The sequence below is a fragment of the Gambusia affinis genome, linkage group LG07, assembly GCF_019740435.1.
Source record: "Gambusia affinis linkage group LG07, SWU_Gaff_1.0, whole genome shotgun sequence".
NCBI lineage: Eukaryota > Metazoa > Chordata > Actinopteri > Cyprinodontiformes > Poeciliidae > Gambusia > Gambusia affinis.
The window spans coordinates 12,375,756-12,393,916 of record NC_057874.1 but is presented as its reverse complement, the minus strand read 5'-3'; the positions used below and the strand labels follow the sequence as shown (position 1 = coordinate 12,393,916).

The 18,161-nt window shown below is 38.8% G+C and overlaps 2 protein-coding genes across 2 annotated transcripts in view; both read left to right on the top strand.

Annotated features, from left to right (window-relative positions):
* The first annotated feature begins 1,367 nt into the window (after positions 1-1,367).
* LOC122834735 (neurogenic differentiation factor 4-like) lies at positions 1,368-7,330 on the top strand. Its single transcript, XM_044123441.1, has 2 exons — positions 1,368-1,497; positions 4,977-7,330. The coding sequence occupies exon 2, from the start codon at positions 4,983-4,985 to the stop codon at positions 5,982-5,984; it is 1,002 nt and encodes a 333-aa protein (XP_043979376.1). The 5' UTR covers positions 1,368-1,497; positions 4,977-4,982; the 3' UTR covers positions 5,985-7,330.
* A 6,517-nt stretch (positions 7,331-13,847) lies between these two features.
* LOC122834734 (zinc finger protein 385A-like) overlaps positions 13,848-18,161 on the top strand; it is a 39,734-nt gene continuing 35,420 nt past the window's right edge. Inside the window, exon 1 of the mRNA XM_044123438.1 lies at positions 13,848-14,254. Coding sequence (XP_043979373.1) covers positions 14,242-14,254 — 13 coding nt within the window. The 5' untranslated portion in view covers positions 13,848-14,241. The remainder of the gene's footprint in view (positions 14,255-18,161) is intronic.

Here is an 18,161-nt window from a genome sequence, read left to right as displayed (position 1 = left end):
GACCCGCATTTGGAGGCCTCGAGTCCTCGATGGCCGCGGGTTCGATTCCCGGACCCGATGACATTTGCCGCATGTCTTCCCCCCTTCCTGTCAGCCTACTTTCAAATAAGGGACACTAGAGCCCACAAAAAGACCCCCTGGTGGGGAAAAAAAGAATATGTTGGATTATTCTTATAGGTATTGTACGTATAGGTTTGGAGCTTACTGAGAGCTTCAATGTCTTGAAAAATGGTTCTGAACTCCGACCCCAAAACACAGTGCCAGAAGTGAAGCTTGCAGGTGGGAGCATTATGATCTGGGTTGTCTTACAGCATTTAGTCCTGACAGACTTCACACAGCCGAAGGAAATTTGGAATTGATGGAGAAAAATAGCCCCAAACACAGCGGAGAAAACATTTGATTCCTTTCAATGAAATAATGTAAACAAACTGCTAGAATGTTAATGTCACATAAACTGAGCATCCAGAGAAAGGAACCCAAGAACCTTCAATACTTTAAGGTTAGTGAGTTAAACTCACACCTGAGCAATACATGCAATGAGTTTCTCCACTACAAGAGACATTTTATTCCCTTTAACCCAATTTTGAAAAGTTTGATTGATGCACAAAAACTGAGAAAAAAGCTTAGGAGCTGAATGCTTATTTATCTTTGGTTTGTGTTTTAATTTAGTAAAATGGAGCTTTCAGGAATCCAAGTGAATGTAAATTGTGGGTATGCATGTTCCACATTTTTGAGAGTAGATTTCTGTGCTTTAGAATTTCTCAAAGAGTAAACAATAATAAACCGCCTTTTATTGACAACGTTATAACCCTCCACCCCGGATCTCATCTTCTTCACTGCAGAGAGTCGGGGGTCCCTAAAGTCAAATCGGCCATAAATGCGCGTCTCATGCGCCTATGTGGTCCTTCTGGTCAGAGCAACCCCTCAGGGAGAGAACTGAACTTGTTCGACATAGTCTATCTCCGCTCTGCATTGGGATGGATGGAGCAAACACCTGCTCACACGCAACTTCAAGCTGTCACATACAGTTAGGCTCAGACTGCTGAGCGCGTCTCCCCTCCGCTCAATGCGGCCGCGCTGCGGATTTAGCGGCCGCCCTCGCAAGGCAACAAAAGCCTGGGCCTCTCCTGTTTGTCTGTCTGCACAATCTCGGAGAGCTTTTGCGCAACTCCCAAAGACACATGCACATAAACCCACACACGCATGCACGACGAGCGGAGCGCCACGGGGGCGGGTGGGCGATGGGGGCGCGTTGAGCCACGGGCCGGACACGCGCGATCTTCAGCGCGTCAAAAGGAGTTGGGTGGGAGTGGGAGGAGGAGCCTGACGTGGAAGCTAAAACCAGGAGCCCCTGTGGAGTGACCCGCACAGTGAAGGACTGCTCTGCTTCAGGTCACAACTTTAGCGCTGATTGATGTGCGCAGACAGCAAACTGTGATCCGGGTTCAGAGCAAAAAGGGCCTGAAAACCTTCCTTAAGAGGGAACCAAAGGAGCAGGTAGGCTTTAAAATAATACTTTCAAACACTCAGATTTCATAGAGTTTCCATCATAATTAGTTTGTTTGTTCTCGTTTGAATTTGCACTAACTATATGCAAGGGGGGGGGGGGGGAGGAAATAGAAATGCGAGCCAAGAAGCCTTAGTAAAATCATAGGAAAATCTGTATTTAAGGTTTAGTTATTTTGCATTTACCAAACACGACGCATAATAGCCAAAATGCCTGTTTTAATTCAGCCGGAGCCCTCTGTTAGGCCAGTGATCTGGAGGATGTCAGTGTTTCGCCTAATCCTCGTGGTCGCCGCTTCATCCACTGAGTAAATCCTGCGCTGCCCCAGTTTGAAGTCCTGTCAGTGACTTTATCTTGCTGCAGCATTACCAGTTCACAAAATGACCGGGATTAGGCTGACCCCGAGCAGGGGTTGGGGGTGGGGGTGGGGGGGGGTGACAGTGCGCACAGCAGACAATAGATTCATTTAAAAAAAACACACAGAATCTATTAATTTACAGAATATTTCTTATATTTTAGGTTTTGAATTAAGTTTCAGAGAAGCACCTGTGGGCAGGGAGGGAGGAGCTGTCCGGTGCTGAAACAGGCCATTACCGACTAATTATTATCTTTTACGCAATGACTAGTTACTATTAATAATTGAAATTATTAATTATGTTAATTATTTAGGATTTACTTCTAAAGGAGTACATCCTTTTTTAGATATTTCACAAACACTTTATTGCACATTGGCCTATAACCTGTAAAAAAATCTAATTCTCCTTCATTTGTGCTAAATAAAATGAAGTTATTAGACAAAAGATTTTGCTTAGTAAACAAATATTCAACTACCTACCGATTGTTGTTCCTTTAATTGGTGTATAAATAAACTGAAAGGTTCATCCTTGTTATTGCAACACAAGATATTTTAAATACTTCAAACTTTATTTCTGTTAAAAAAATTATTCATTTGTAAACTTAAATATAAAGCTGACATTTATTATACCAAAGAGATTGATATGCCAGCAAAAGCTATCTATCATAATGCAAATGATTTGAAAATAAAGGCAGAGATTGTTCCTGTCAGCTCGGTTTTGTTTTGTTTTACTGAGCTCATTTCAGTCTACATCTACCAATAAATCATTTCACTCCACAAATCATTAAAATAAATTTATATATATGATGAACAAGATCTGGTGAGTTGATTAAAAAGGAGCAGGAAGAAAACGTCTGAATGGGAGTCCATCACTATTTAAAATATTCATGTAGTGAACCCAAAAAACCAAATACCTCACACATCATCTTTCTCAAATAATAATATCCCACACTCTTATGATCACTTATATTATTATTTTTTTAATGTATTAAATATAATACTATATAAAACTCCAAACTATAACCTTTTAAGATCATTTTGTCACTTGTGAGTTTTGCCACTGAGTGTTACTTTTTCCAGACAGAAAGAAAAATATTTTATTTGTTCAAATATGGACAAAATGATAAATAACAGTTGAAATTTAAATGTTTAGCTACATTTTTTTCATTTTTTACAAAACATCCACCAAAACATTTGTGTTTTTTAAAAATCTAAAGAAATGTTGCATTTTAACTTTGTTGTGTAACCAAATATGACATCTCATAAACAGTATTTCTTTTATTATGTATAATCTGTGCAAGCAAACCCAGTTTCCATGCATTGCTTTTGAGTTCAAGAAAACGCAAGAGAAATTAAATCCTCTGCAAAAGCAATTTCAGTTTCTGATCTGTTGACATCGGTAACTTTGCTATTTGGATATGAAAGCAAAATTGTGCAGTGAAAATCTTTTTCTTGGAAAAACCAACAACATGAGCTACATAAGCTCATGGTATTAACTTAGTAGCTGTTGAGCTCTAAGAAAAAAATTAAACATGATGCATAAAAACAGACCCAGAAACAGATCCATGTAGAGCTGCTCTAACGGCACAAGTTAGAAATTACAATAATCTGACTTTGCATGGGACATTCTTCCCCAAAAACAAACAACAACAAAAAGGAGTTTTAACAATAAACACAGACAAAACCATAAATATCCAGGAACTTCATCAAAAGACAGCAATTTATTTTTTTTACTGTCTGACATTAAGTCATAATAATCTTTTTTTTTTTTTTCAGGCCAGTTAGGATTAACAGCATTGCTTTTATTTGCTAAATGCCAGGATAATGAGACAGATTTAAAAAAAAGAAACAAAAAAACCCCTTTTGTTTCACTTTATTCAAATTCAGAAGCCCACATACAGTAAGATGCCTTTACGTAATTTGGAAAAGCCTTTATCACAGTTTAATGGGTTTTTAAGGCCAAGAACATGTCTGGATAATATTTCATTAACAAAAGTCTGGGAAAACTGTGACGGACTGGCGACCTGTCCAGGGTGACCCCGCCTCTCGCCCGGAATGTAGCTGGAGATTGGAACCAGCAACCCTCCCGACCCCATTAGGGACGACAAGGGTGAACAGAAAAAGGATGGATGGATGGAAGTCTGGGAAAAGCCTTTATTACAAAAATAATAATGCAAAGGCAGTCAGCAATAAAGACCCTAACTTTTGTAGACATGATGAAGTACCAAATGTTGAAATTGGAATAAATTGGTATTTAAAATCACCAATAACTTTAAGTAATGCATGTTTCAGAGTAGCTATCTCAAATCTTATTCCCAAAGAAAAGTTATGTACGTTGTTGAAAAGATCAGTCTGAGGAAGAGCCTGCAAAACTGAGAGTTAGAGTCGTTCCGTCAGGAGGAATTGACCAAAATTACAGCTGATTATTGTGAGGATGGATACTCAAAGTCATAAAGTCTAAAACAGCCAGAAGGTAGTGTATGTAAATTTTTGAGCTAGTTGCATCTCACAAAAATATATCTTTCTGTATTCAAGGCATTCAGTAAGCATGATTTATTTTGGTAAGGGGTAGGCGATATCGACTTTAAGTTTTATCAAAATATTTTGTGGTACCATTGTAATAAGGATAAAAATGTTGACAAAAAACAATTTTTGACTTCGTTTTATTTTATATTGTTTGGCTTTGCCTGCACGGCACAACAATAATGTCTTGAGAAACATATCTATTTGTAATGAGCTTCTTTAGGACACAAGTTACATTTCAAAAGTCTCTGTCTCTAAGCTGCTCACAGTAATGGGAGTAAATTTTACATTTTCTGAAATTCTTATTGAACAAATGGTGGAAAAAATCATCAAAAATAACAATCATGATATTATGAAAAATTTTGGGCGGTTTTATATATCTTTAATTGGAACTTATGACAATGATAAATCAGAATTATTGTCATAATAAGAAATTTATCACAATAAATTATAAACAGTACAATGAAAACACCCCACCCCCCAAACGTTTTTAGAACATTAAAAGATTGGTCAAATTTAAAGTACATATCTGATTTAAAATGTTTTAACCTTTGCAAAAGCATATGTGGTTGACAAAGCTCTTGTTTGCAGAACATCATGATGATTAAGCCATATGTGAGACTAGCAGAGGGAGAGGAGGTCATCAGCCCCCTGCAGTGGATGGATGGAGATGTGAGCTCACCGGATGGGAGCGCCTCCGTCCCAGCGCACCACTACGGCGCCGGCGGAGCGTCCCAGCAGAACAGAGAGATGGGAAGTGAAGATGCAGAGGAGGACGAGGAGGATGCAGATGAAGGACTGGAGGACGAAAATGAATCCAGGAGACGTGGGCCCAAGAAAAAGCGAATGACCAAAGCCCGGCAGGAACGCTTCCGTGCCAGACGTATAAAAGCAAACGCCCGGGAACGCTCGCGCATGCACGGCCTGAATGATGCTCTGGAGAACCTGCGCAGCATCATGCCCTGTCACTCCAAAACGCAGAAACTCTCCAAGATCGAGACGCTGCGACTGGCCCGCAACTACATCTGTGCTCTGTCCGAGGCCCTGGAGGGAGGGCTTTCCACCGAGAGCAGGGCTTTCATGGAGACACTCTGCAAGGGGCTTTCTCAGCCCACAACCAACCTGGTTGCCGGATGTATACAGATTGGATCTGGTCCCGGTGCTGGGATGAGACCTGAGGACAGACTTGGAGTTCGTCCACCACCTAATCCTCTGGGAGGCATGGTCGGGTACACCTCTCCAGGCCTGCCGAGCCCCCCGTACGGCACCTACGACACGGCTCACATGCTTCACCTGAGAGCCATGAAAGGAAGGCAGAGCGAGAACCATTCTCCGCCAGAGTATAATGCTGGAAGTGTGGGAACCCCTCCATATGACGGCCCCCCCACACCGCCTCTGAGCATCAGCAGCAACATGGTGCCCAAACAGGAGCCTTCCCCCCACTACCCACCACCTCCACACCAGTACTCCCCCTCCAACGTGGACCAGGTTCTCTATCAGACTCAGACCAGCTATGATGTCCACTTGGAGGGTCCATATGACTCCTACCATCCACCGCACATGGTCCCAAGACAAATAACCTCAGTCTACAGAGACTGAGGCGAATCCAATACACCATTTCATGAATCACTCCAACCTGACTGATTCCAAGCAATGAACCCTTCATGACCTCTTTAAAAGGGATCTGTTATGCAAAATTCACTTTTTGAATATTTTTATACTTCCATTTGAATCTCAACTGCTTCTAAAAACTGCCAGAGCAAAAAAAACAAAAACAAAATACTGATACATTTTTTGACAATAATGTTTTTTGTTGACTGGAAAATTAGCCATTTCAAAAATCACCCCATTTTTGAGTCACAGTGCATCGTTACCTAGCAACCCCAGCTGAGTAAAGTCCATCACCTAGCAACCCAAGCGGAGCTCTGCTGGTTTCACGACTGTACAATGGCTGCTGGAAAAGACAAGTGCTTTGTGGTTGACTTACCAGTCATCAGCCACTTGTTGCATCCTTGTTGATTATGCAGAAGCCTCTACCAATGCTTTTCAAAGTTGTACAGTTCTATAGTTGTTAATCTGTTTGCAGCTATTTTCACATCTGAGAGTAAACATTGATTTGGGGGTTTGGGGGAGGGAGGTCAGCAGCAAGACATCCTAAACCACCTCATTCTGAAAGAAAGGCAGAACAAGGCAGACTAAAGTTTCATTACCTAAGAAAGATTTTGTTCAGAACGTGATGAATATATGTTATATAACCCATAGACCTTCCTCATCCTGTTTCTCACCCTGTTCAGGGAAGCATAGTAGGTCACCTTTAAAACTGACCGATCTCTTCATGAAGCACTACTAGGGTAACTTTAGGTTTTTACAAACACAAGGTGCATTTGCACAGTAGATTAGCACTGCTAAGTATGATTAGAAAATACTTGACTTGAAACCAATACATTATCTTCCAAACTGATTACCAAATGATCAAAGGAGTGCTCAGGTCCTCAGCTGATGCTTCAGCCATTTTGACCAGATGTTCTGGTACTGTACAGTAAGCACTTCTACTTTTTGCTTTGGTGATATGAGATCTGCTGCATAAAGTATGTTTATTTATTGTTTAATTTAATACAGTGTATATGAAGTTTGTTTTTTACTTGCATATGTTTTGTCAATGCTTTTATTTGTTTGCTTAGTTGATCCTGTTAAGCTGTTTTTGTGTCCAGTTTCCTTTTTTGTGTTCTGTTTTGATGTTTTGCACTTAAACACATCAAAAGGTAAATTTCTCAACATGATGTACTTAATTTATTTTTATTTTTTTTGTATACTAGAAGAAGAAAAGCATACTATTCTCAGGTTGACAAAATAGCCATTTTTGCATTGGATTTGTGCTATGTATTAGACTTATTCACTCTTGTTTCTATTTGGAAAATGTATCATTAAAATATTTTTGAAAAACTATTCAACTCTGCATCTTTCATGGGTAAATATGCACACATTGATCTCTGCCATATTTGGGCTTTAGAATATTCACTTTTATGTTTGTTTTGGCTTTATATTATTTACTTGCCAGTTTATGTTTCATCAGATGTAATTTGAGCTAATTCAGAAAACTGGTTATCATTGGTTGATTAAACGATTCACACATTTACCTGCATAAGAGAAATTCTGAATTCACTTGGGAGAAATTTACCAATTCAAGACATATTTAGAAAAATGTCTAATTAAACGCATGGAAAAATACTTGACATACTTGACATATTGGGACAACTTGTTCATTCAGATTCCATGTTAAGATTTATACGGCAAACATTTGCTTAAATGTTGTGGAGGCTGAGACTATTCAACAGAGACCAACATGATTTATGGAATTGAAAATGTAGGAGAAAGCAGAGAATTGTACATTTCCACACATATGGATATCTAAAAAATGTTTGCAACTTGTTCAAGGAATGAGAAACTTCTTTTATGATGTTCACAGGTGACAAAAGGATTTGAAGATTGAACGAGTAGTTTTGAGAATTTCAACTCATGAGAAGTTCATCAAAGCGACTGAGAAAAATTGCAACCTGTGCAGCGCTTTTTACTCAGACCTCAAAATACTTACATGACAAGTCTCACTGTTACTTATGAATATTCACACATTCATACGTGGACATGGAGGGAGTCAGAAGAGTCAGACAGACGGAGATATATCCCTCTCCTCTCATTTTTCCTCTGCAGCTCTGTGGTTTAGCTGCTCTAATCCCAGGGTTGTCTCTTAATGAAGCCTGGATGCGTGAGGCTGGATTGTAAGATAAAGATTTTATGATTAACGTGTCTACCCGCCTGAGCAGACTTTTCTCCTCACCGACTCCGGGTCAGCATAATCCCGTCCTGACATCCGACCGCAAACTAAAAACTCACATAAATACAATTGAATTCACACGGAGAGAGCTGGAGTTAGAGCCAGAGAAAGAGAGGAAAACATAAAAAGGATGGCAGAAATAACAGACCTGATCTGAGAGCGGTGATTTTGGTCAGTATCAATGACCACCCACAGAGAGGTCAATGAAAGAGGTCACAAGGCCACACCGGGTCAGGGCTCAGCGGTGAGAATGGTCACTCGTTGCATCGTTTCTATTTCTCATCATTTACTTTGTATTTCTGCACAGAGTTGCAGCAGCTCAGCATTTTAGATCAGATATTTGTAAGTATGATGTCAGAGGTTGCATTATAAGAGACATTTTCCTAATCCCGATAAACACACTGATGAACATCCCACTCCTGATCCGTGTGGGGAGAAATATATCGCTTTGTTTTCACAAGGATTAGTATAAGCCTCTGTGTGTAAGAGTGTATTTGTAAAGCAAAAAAAAAAAAAAGAAAAGCAGGGACTGTGATGAAGGGAGGAGATGAATAACAAAAGAAGGGCATCTCTCCTGTCGACAGACACGCAGACACTCACAGACAGGACGTTTAGCTCTCACATGATAAATGATGGATTTGATAAAGCGCTGTCTTTAGAGCAGAAAACATTTAAAATGAAAGAAGGCAAAGAATCAGACGGAGTCCCAATAAACCTTTTTGAGCACCAACGTCTAACACAGTTTGATGAAGGAACATAAAATATATTGGTTGCACTGAAGATCCTTTTGCTGATATCCTTCATGAGCTACTCTACATTCTCCTCATAAATCTCTCCTGGTTAACCATTGTCTGTATCCTCAGTGTCAGTTTTTCCTGAGCATCTGTTGCTTTGCTGTTTCCAGTCAGTTTATTACTCTGTTCTCATTTTCCTGTTTTTTATTCCAAAATGTCTTTGCTGCAGTTTTCTAACATTTTTTGCATCCCTTGCCACCCTGTTCACTCTGCATGGTTAAATGTGGGCCCTCATTAAGTCTGGCTAGTGCCTAAAAGAAGCAAATCTCTGTGTCACATCAAAATTTTCTCCTATAGAAACAAATTGTAATCTATTCCTTTTTAAAAAAGTAAAAAAAAAAAATCATATCTAAGGAAGTATAAAAATGCTTCAATTAGATTCATTTTACCAGGGTTTTTATGGATACCTATGGAAGAGGATTAGGGCCACCGAGAAAAAAAAATAAATAAATAATTCTGACTTTAAAGTAATAATTCTGAGATTAAAGTCAGAATTCTGACTTTAAAGTTTTTTCGGTGGCCCTAATCCTTCTCCGTAGATACCAGCACCCGCGACAACAATTATTTTAAAAACGTGTTTACTGTTCTTGAAGCGTCTGCATGTCAGTTGCATTTGTTGCAGTCTGCACAGGTTTGTCTGGCATCATGTTCATCTTACATGCTCACGCTGCCGGATGTGCTGTTTGGGATAAAACACTGCTAAGCTGATGATCAGGGCTCAGTGTCTGAACGTTTCCATTAATTCACTAATCCTGATGAAGAGGGGCAGTCAGTGCTGCCTCTCTTCGTGTTTACTGATGCACAACACTGCAGTGTCTGATAGAGCAACAATTCTATTTCATAAAAACACCGGGGGAAACGATGTCAAGAAGTGTAGCTGTCGAACACAGAGGAAGACAAACACCGCCACCAAGTGTTGAGTGCTGTAAATGCAGAGTAGTTTAGGAGTTTGACCACTAGATGTCACTGTTAGACCACTTCTTGAAGCGTCTGACGTCTGCTTCTGAAAATATTGAGGTGTAGATGGTATATAATCTATTAAACATGGTCAGCTGAGAAATTTAAATGTGCAGATTGAATATTCAAGTAAGATGTTTTTATATCTCCAGAAACATATTCACACAAACACAGATTCAAAAAAGGACACATTTGGTGGGAAATCATCTTTTAAACACCACATGCCTGCAGAGCGAGGGGAGGTGAGGGGGGGGTTGAATAAAATTAACCTATTTGCATGTAAACTGGCTGATGGAGTTTGTTTGGATTGGAATAATCAGGCTAATGAAGATACCTGGGGACTCCGCTTCATCAGAAATCTCCATGCTGCCCTCTTCATCCTGCAAGCAATCATATCTGTAATTATTTACTGTGAAAGTACATGAAGCGGGATTAATCAAGGAAATCTGACTGATTAAATCTTCAAAGGCAGCAGTGATGCGCAAGGGCTACCAGGGAAAGAGGGATGTAGTCGGCGCTTTTATCCTTGACGTGGAAAATAGGGATGAGAGTAAGCAGGCAGTTGTTTTCGTACTTTCAGGGAAAAAAAAACAGCCACAGTTTGAGGGAGAACGGGTCATTTGAGTTGAATGTAGTTGATAACTGCGATTATGAGAGATACTGGAGACAAATATAATATTTTGGTTATTCGCTTTAGGTATGCAACATCTAAAAGAATACATTGTGCCTATTGTAAAAATAAAGTTGTTGAATTTTGGGTTTGTGCCTGCATATTTAAACATTTTCTAGATAGACTGAAAAGATTCTTGGAAAACATAGTTTGAACAAGCAGTATGCAAAAATATAATGGTTACTACTTAATAGCTCACACGAGTACAGGATTTAAGTCTTTTCCCTTTGGACCTTGTAGATCAGTACCAGTCTGAGCTCAAATCAAACTACAAAATTAGGTTGTTTTATAGTTTGATTTGATTCTAGTTTCATTATTATTGTGTTAGTTTCTTATTTTTGTTAGATCAGTCTTGATTCCTGTTTTCTTTAGTTCAGTCCTTTCCTAGTGACTTGAGCTTTATTATGTTTAGTTTGCTTTACTGCTAGATCAATTTTCTAGTCTCCTGTGTACTCTTCCTCTTCTCCATGTGCAACTTTCTCTTTCTCTCTCCTTCTCCTCAGTCTGCTTCTGCTTTCTCTCCCCTCTCACCTGCAACCTGTTAACTAACCAGCCCAGGTCCATTGTTTCAGCATTCAAGCTCCCAGTACATAAGCACCTCTTTCTCAGTTCCTTCTGGTTCCTCCCATCTCTTCTCCGTTATTTCCCTGCTCTACCCTGTGTTCTCCTTGAGTCTCCTTGCTGATTTATTCCCTTGTTCTGCCCTGGCTGCCTGTGAGTTATGTAAGTTTGTTTATTTTTTAAAATTAAATTAAAACTCGACACTTCTGCCTGCTGTATTTGGGTCCATTCAACAAGAATACAACATGACAAAAACTAGATATCATCTTTGTGTTTTTGTCTCTTACTGAAATAAATTATTAGGAATCAGACCTTTGTGTCATTAATACAGTAAATCCTTGATTACATATAGTTAAAACACTTTTTTTCTCTGTGTCTAAACTGTTTGGTTTTTCTGTGATATTCCATGATTACTTTTGGTGGCAAGACAAATTTTGCTACAGGGGTGATAATAAAGTCAGTGAACATTGAAAGTAAATCTTAATTAGGTGAGTTTTCATTTCCTTTCTCAATTCCTTTTTATATTTATGACAGCTCACTCAGTGGGAATGAATAAATTAATCTTTTAGATAAAAAGGAAATGAATACATTTGTTCTTACAGAAAATGAGAACATCTGCTGTTTCAGAGATGCTAACAAATTCTTTGTATCTGTAATATTGTGATTAGAGGAGAAAACTGAAACAGAAACATTTTGTTACTGTTCATAAAAAAAAATAGCACTGCAGCACATCTGGTTCTCCCAGGAAGAAAAGCAGCTGCCCAAAACTAATGAGCCATTATTTAAAAGCTATGGGACTGATTGTGAACTCTTAATTAAGATTTGTCAAATGGAAAAGACTCAGACAGATAATTATTAGAATTATATTGTGGGAAGATTCACTGTTTTTCAGTGTTGCTTAAAACAACAGTTACAATAAGTGACAAAAAAAAAGGCTCACAGTCACTCTATTTTAAAATATCTAGTTTGTCTTGGCATTTTCTAAGATAATTTGTTAGTTTAGATAAATAAAAGTCCCTGGAAAGGAAATGTCATTCAAATTACCTTAATCACCAGTTTTATGTGGATTATGCATCAAATATAAAGGCCGATCTACACATATAACCCAAAGTAGACATAATAATAAAGATTTATCAGTATACTTTGGGTATTCAGCTGTCATATAAATGACAGAAGTTATGTCACGGCTCTGCATTTGAAGGGCGTAAACACTACCAAGCCATATATAGATCAGAGACAGAGGAATGTAGCTTCCTGCAAAGCCTTGCAGATGTTATGTTGAGTATTCATGTAAAAGTTTTATGACTGAGAGAGAGACAAAATTGTTTGGAGAGAGCAGCGTGGTCAGCTGTCTTTACACCAACAATGGTGTCAGGACATAAACATGTTTACAGGCCTATTTTAAGCCCTTCTCCATTTTAGCCAGAATATAAAATGGTCTGTGGGGCATTATAATAAGAACTGGTTAAGAGATAGGGCTATGCAAATGGTTGGGTAAGACTCTAGGAAATTTATGCAAGTGTGTGTAATTTGTTTTTAAGTGATGGAGACACATCTTTGTGTGTCTGTGTGTTAGTGTGTAACTGTGTCCCCTGACAAAATGTGCTTACAGCTCCAGTTTGCCGTCCTTCCATGCTGTCCCTGAACCTAACCTCTACACGGCACGTTGCCAGACGGAGCTGGTGCATCTGTTTTCTGGGAGTTCGCATTTTTCAAATGGGTGTGTGCCTGAAATGAAAGGGAAATATGAGTTTAAATGGATGCATCTTTAAAAGTGCAATGGGAACCCGGCCTAACCAACAGGACAATTGTTTTATTTCCATTTACACAAAAGGCCACTATCACATGTTTATATTTCTGTAAGATTAAACTCAACCACATATTGATTTCCCACTTTGCATCAAAGCTTAGAGGAGCTGAGACTGTCCTATATAGATTGACATTTACTTGTTGGTTTCACCTTGGCTCTCGTCTTCTACTCCTTCACTCTCTCCTTACGTACCTCTTTAAAATGACACATGCAAGCACATTTCAGATATCTGATCTGAATCTACACCTTAACTGGCAGCGAGGAGGAATTGACATGTGGGGACAGAGAACTCCCACAGTATCAAGTTTACAAGGTTTGGGGGACTGTTTTAATGTCAAAGTTGTGTATTTAATTTTCAGCATTGCTTTGTGTGTGTAAGTTTCGCTTACACTCATGCTTCATGTGCTGATCTTTTGCTCCATGTTTCAGTCCTGCAGAAAATCTCCTCACCTTTTTAGTCACTAAAAATTCATTAAATCAGATGATAAAAACTTGTCAGGCTGGAGAATGTACCTAGAAACTCATAGATGAATTACAGTCTGTAGTTCATCTCTGTGTCTACCAAGTCATTTTTGCATTTCCTTCTTCAACTGGAATCTTTAAGTCTAGTTTCAGTGACTCAACATCCTCCTGCACCCAGTCTGCAATCCCTATTTTCTTTGATCTGCCATCCGTTGCTGGGTTTTCCCTCCTCTGTTCAGCCCCTCCTTCCCCTTACATTCCCTCTCTCTCGCTCTGCCTGTATCTCCCCCCTTCCACAGTTGTCCTCACATATTAGGTTCCCCTGTCCTAAGAAGCAGAATTAGCCTGGAATCTTGTGCACTTGTTTCCTTCAATCCTGGGAAGGAGGTGATGGCATAAAGGGAAAGCAAGAGGGAAATACAGACTCTTAAGAGGCTTTGAGACAAACTTAAGGAAGGAGGATAAACTGTGTGAAAGGAAGATGAACATGCAGATGCTTGTTGTTTGATGCGGCTTCACTGAAGGCATGTGGCTGCCTGCACACAATGTTTCTCTCCACACTCTCCAGCTGACTGGTGGAAGATCTGCATTCATGTGGCTGAGTGCTACGTGATTTATCCACCCAAAACAACGTGAGAATACTTTCTTTGCTCCACTCTACGCGGACGTATCCATTCTACTGTACTTTATGCTGGCTGACGCACTGAGTTCTGGAGCTGGGGAGATCGGATCTAAATCAGTTTGAACAACGTGAAGTCCTGAGGCAGCAGATGTGGGGTTCAGGTAAGGCTAAGAAAGCACCTTCAGGTAGCAGTACCTGTTCTTTGATCACTTTAAAAAGAGCTGAGAGGCTACATCAGCTGGGGTCCACTCATAACTGCCTTTTTCTGAACAGAACCAAAGAGCAAGTGACATAACACGATGCTGTGAGGGGTTTTATGCTTTGATGAAAGTTTGGGCAATCGTCAGCAAACATCGGCATACATGTCTGTCCCCTTAATCTTGTTCTGGCCAGCGGGTTTGATGCAGCACAAAGAGCGATGGAGAGAAGGAGGGGGATTCAGGGAGGCAAGTTTCATCTGTACACAACGATTGGCTCCGTGGTGTAAATTGGTGGTGGCAGAGTTGTGCTGTGAGGATGCATTTCTTCACCAGGAGCTGGGAGGATGGTCAGAGAATATCGAACCACAAACAGTTTGGATCAAATGCGCCATAATGGTCCTGTCAAAGTCCAGACCTGATCTGTTAATCTGTTGCAAGACCTGAAAAGTGTTGTGCACTGACTCTCTTCAGCCATTCTGTCTGAGCTTCAGTTATTTTGAGAAAATATTGGACAAGAATATTGGTTAGTCTTTAGATCTGCAGACCTGGTAGAGACAAAACCCCAAAAAGAATCTCGATGAAATGGCAGCAAAAGGCGGTTCTGCAAAATATTTACTCAGCAAAGCTTAAAGCACATGAAAGGACGTTATCTGGAAAAAAAAAAATTAAAATCATACTTCCACTTTAAAAATATGTTTTTTGTGTTGGTCTATCACAGAAAATCCCAATACAATCCATTGAAATTCCACAGACTGTGACAAACATGAAGGAGTATTAATATTATTTCCAGCTACTGTATTTCCTGACTTTCAAGCTGTCCCTCCTGCAGCTTTACAACAGAAATATCATGCACACATAGGAAGCCCCAGGTGGTGGAAGCAAAAAGTCAATAAAACTGCAATTCAGCGATTGAATTCTGCCTGAGGAAGACATGTAGCTGAAATCTCCAAAACAACAAGAATTTCAGTCTGTGTGTTTTCCTTCTGTTGTTGAGAAGATGTCTGGTGACACAGACCTAAGAAAAGTTTTAAACAGCAAGATTTAAGATTTTAGAACTAAAATATGGAAACCTTAAGAGTTACTTCAGATTTTTATGTCAGCATTAGGGTTTTGTTCACTGCTATAAATGTGATTTGTGAGCCAAATTCACGTATCAAAATAAAATCATTTAATCAGAAGAATTTTTAGGATGGGATGGTAGCCAGAGCTTAATTAGTTTATTCTTTTAGAAATTTAAAGCCTAGTTATTAATTTAAAAAGAGGATGTTGCTCATTGTTTTTATTTAGAAGAAAACATTTCTTGATAATTAGCAACAGAAGCCATCTTACATTTTCTCAGCAGCTTTTAAATTGATTGTTTCCATTAATTATTTGACAATGACCTCCAAGTGTTTGAGGTTTGAAGAGCTCCATGCCATCACCATAATCCTTAACATATTGGCAAAAATAAATATATCTAAGCAGCATGTGTCTATGTCTTACTTAGGTTTAAGTCTGCTAGTGTTTGAATACTTTGGGGTTTAAATATAATCTTTTGGATGCATCTAGTTGTCATTACTTCTACAGTCCATTTTTGTTTCTATGTGCTTATAAGGTGATGTACTTATAGATATATGTTCTACATGTACTATTGGAAAATTTCTGTTTATTATTTTATGTATGTTTCTCCACCAGTTATCTAAACAGCGCTCCCCAACTAAACAACTGATCAATTTGTTATATGTGTAACAACATGAGACACACAAATTATCACTTCAGAATCAAAAATGGAACGCCATTGAAAACTGTGAAGCAGTTTACGGTACTCTGCTACAGAAAACAAAACATAGAGACTAAATCTAAACTGCCTGGTAAATGATAAAAGTAAAGCATGATCCTTTCGTCTCCTCATATTAAAGCACTTTAACCTGTTAGTAGCTGATTATAACACATGCCTAAAGCTACTTCCTTGGGAGTTACACATCGAATGAAGACATCATTTAACTTTGGCAGGACTCTCATCTGGACTCTGCTAGCGGCTGAAGCTAATTTTAGTTTAACAAGGCTGTCGACACACTTATGGCCTCTTGGGGCAGATGGAGGGATGAGAGGATGGCAGAGGTCACAATAAAGTAATCCTGACTGCACAGCTCACAGCCAAAAATGAGTCATTATACTTTGACTCGAAATGTTTGCACTCAACATGTTTCTTTTTCTTTGCCACTTTTTATTGTGGAATCCTCATAACTGATAGTTTGAGAGCACACAGCAATGTTCAGACATAATGAATGATACGAAGAAGTAATTGCCCTGTTGCAAATTTCTAATGTTTCTGCTTATTTGTCAGATCTAAATATAGTCTGACAAATAATACAAAAGCAGATTAAAAATTATTTCATTTTTAAACTGTACATAAACCTGTACATGAAGCAGGCTAAACGATGAGGTTCAAGAAAAATAATGTCACTAACATCAATTAACATGTAAAGTGTTAAAAATATATTTCAGAAGCTTTGGAATTCAAAGAAAAGTGGATCCATTCACCTCAAATAGAGAAATCATGGAAAAGTGATGAATCTTCCCAGAAATGCACAGCCAACCAAAATTACTGCTGGAGTGTAGCAACAATTCGCAGGAGGTCACAACTTAAGGTCAGAGTTCATGATTCTTAATTAAGAAAGAAAGAAAACTTCACAATTATCTATAAAACATCTATATGGCTCCTAAGACTTTCAGACTAGCAACACCTGGAACATTTTAAAGTGTATTTTTTTTTATTATTGTGCTTGTGTTTTTGTTTTTCTTCTAATTCATTCAAAGCACTTTAAACAGCCTTGTTGCTGAAAAACTGCTATATAAATAAAACTTATTCTTTTTCTTCTTCTTGACTTATGTAACAATAACCAGCTGTTTATTGATTTAATGTTGTTCCCTTAATTATCTTCCTAACTTCACAATATTCCAACAATTAGATACAATAACTAACATATATTTTGACAATATTTGTTTGGTTTTAAAACCTCAAGACGTCTTGAGGAACGCACGAAGTGAACTCCAGAAAATGAAGAGCCTTTCATTATGACTTTGATGAAGCCCTCAGACCATGACTTTTCCCTTCGCATATATTTGAATAATAAAAGCTTATTAGAGCTTCAAAGACCACAGTGTCGTGAGCTGTGTAAATTAAAGGCTTGCAATAAATTTTTATAATTAACAGCCTTGTAAACATCTTAAAACTTTGCTATAAATCCCCAATGGAGCAGCACCCAAACTCTCCCGCAGACATGCAGGATGGTTTGCAACATGAGCCCAGTGGTCTGGTTTCATCCTCCCATGGCGACATCCATTAAAGTCATGCTGCATCTGACCCTGCACCCTCAGACAGCCATATTAGCACCTGGCCTATTGGCTACAACAATGCACCTGTCTGCATTATTCAGTCCGACTCTACTAATGAGGAAACCTTATCACACTAAGTCATGAGTGTCGTCCCAGGCTTAAACAGATGGGTTGACGTCGAGCTGCTGCAGGCCTTTCAGATGTCCTCATTCACGTGAAAGGTTTATTAAAATCTGATTTATATGATACAAAAACACAAAGTAGCGTATAATTGTGAACTGGGAGAAAAATAAGTTTTTTAAAATAAGAATTAAAGCTGCAGTACGTAACTTTTGTTAAAAAATGTTTTTGTTTTTTTTTACATATCTGTTAAAATTATCATTATGTGGTGATAGTGTGATATAAAATAGATATTTAGTAAAAAATCTAGCTCCTCTGCTGTCTCACAGTGATCCCAGTGCTAACTGCAGAAATACACCACTCAGTCAGGAACAACCAATCAGAGCGAGGAGGAGGGTTTTAGCGCTGTCAATCACTCTCATGCTCACCC

Bases quoted from the DNA above. Each gene is read 5' to 3' on its own strand.
- LOC122834735 (XM_044123441.1), top strand. From the start codon at position 4,983: ATGATGATTAAGCCATATGTGAGACTAGCAGAGGGAGAGGAGGTCATC.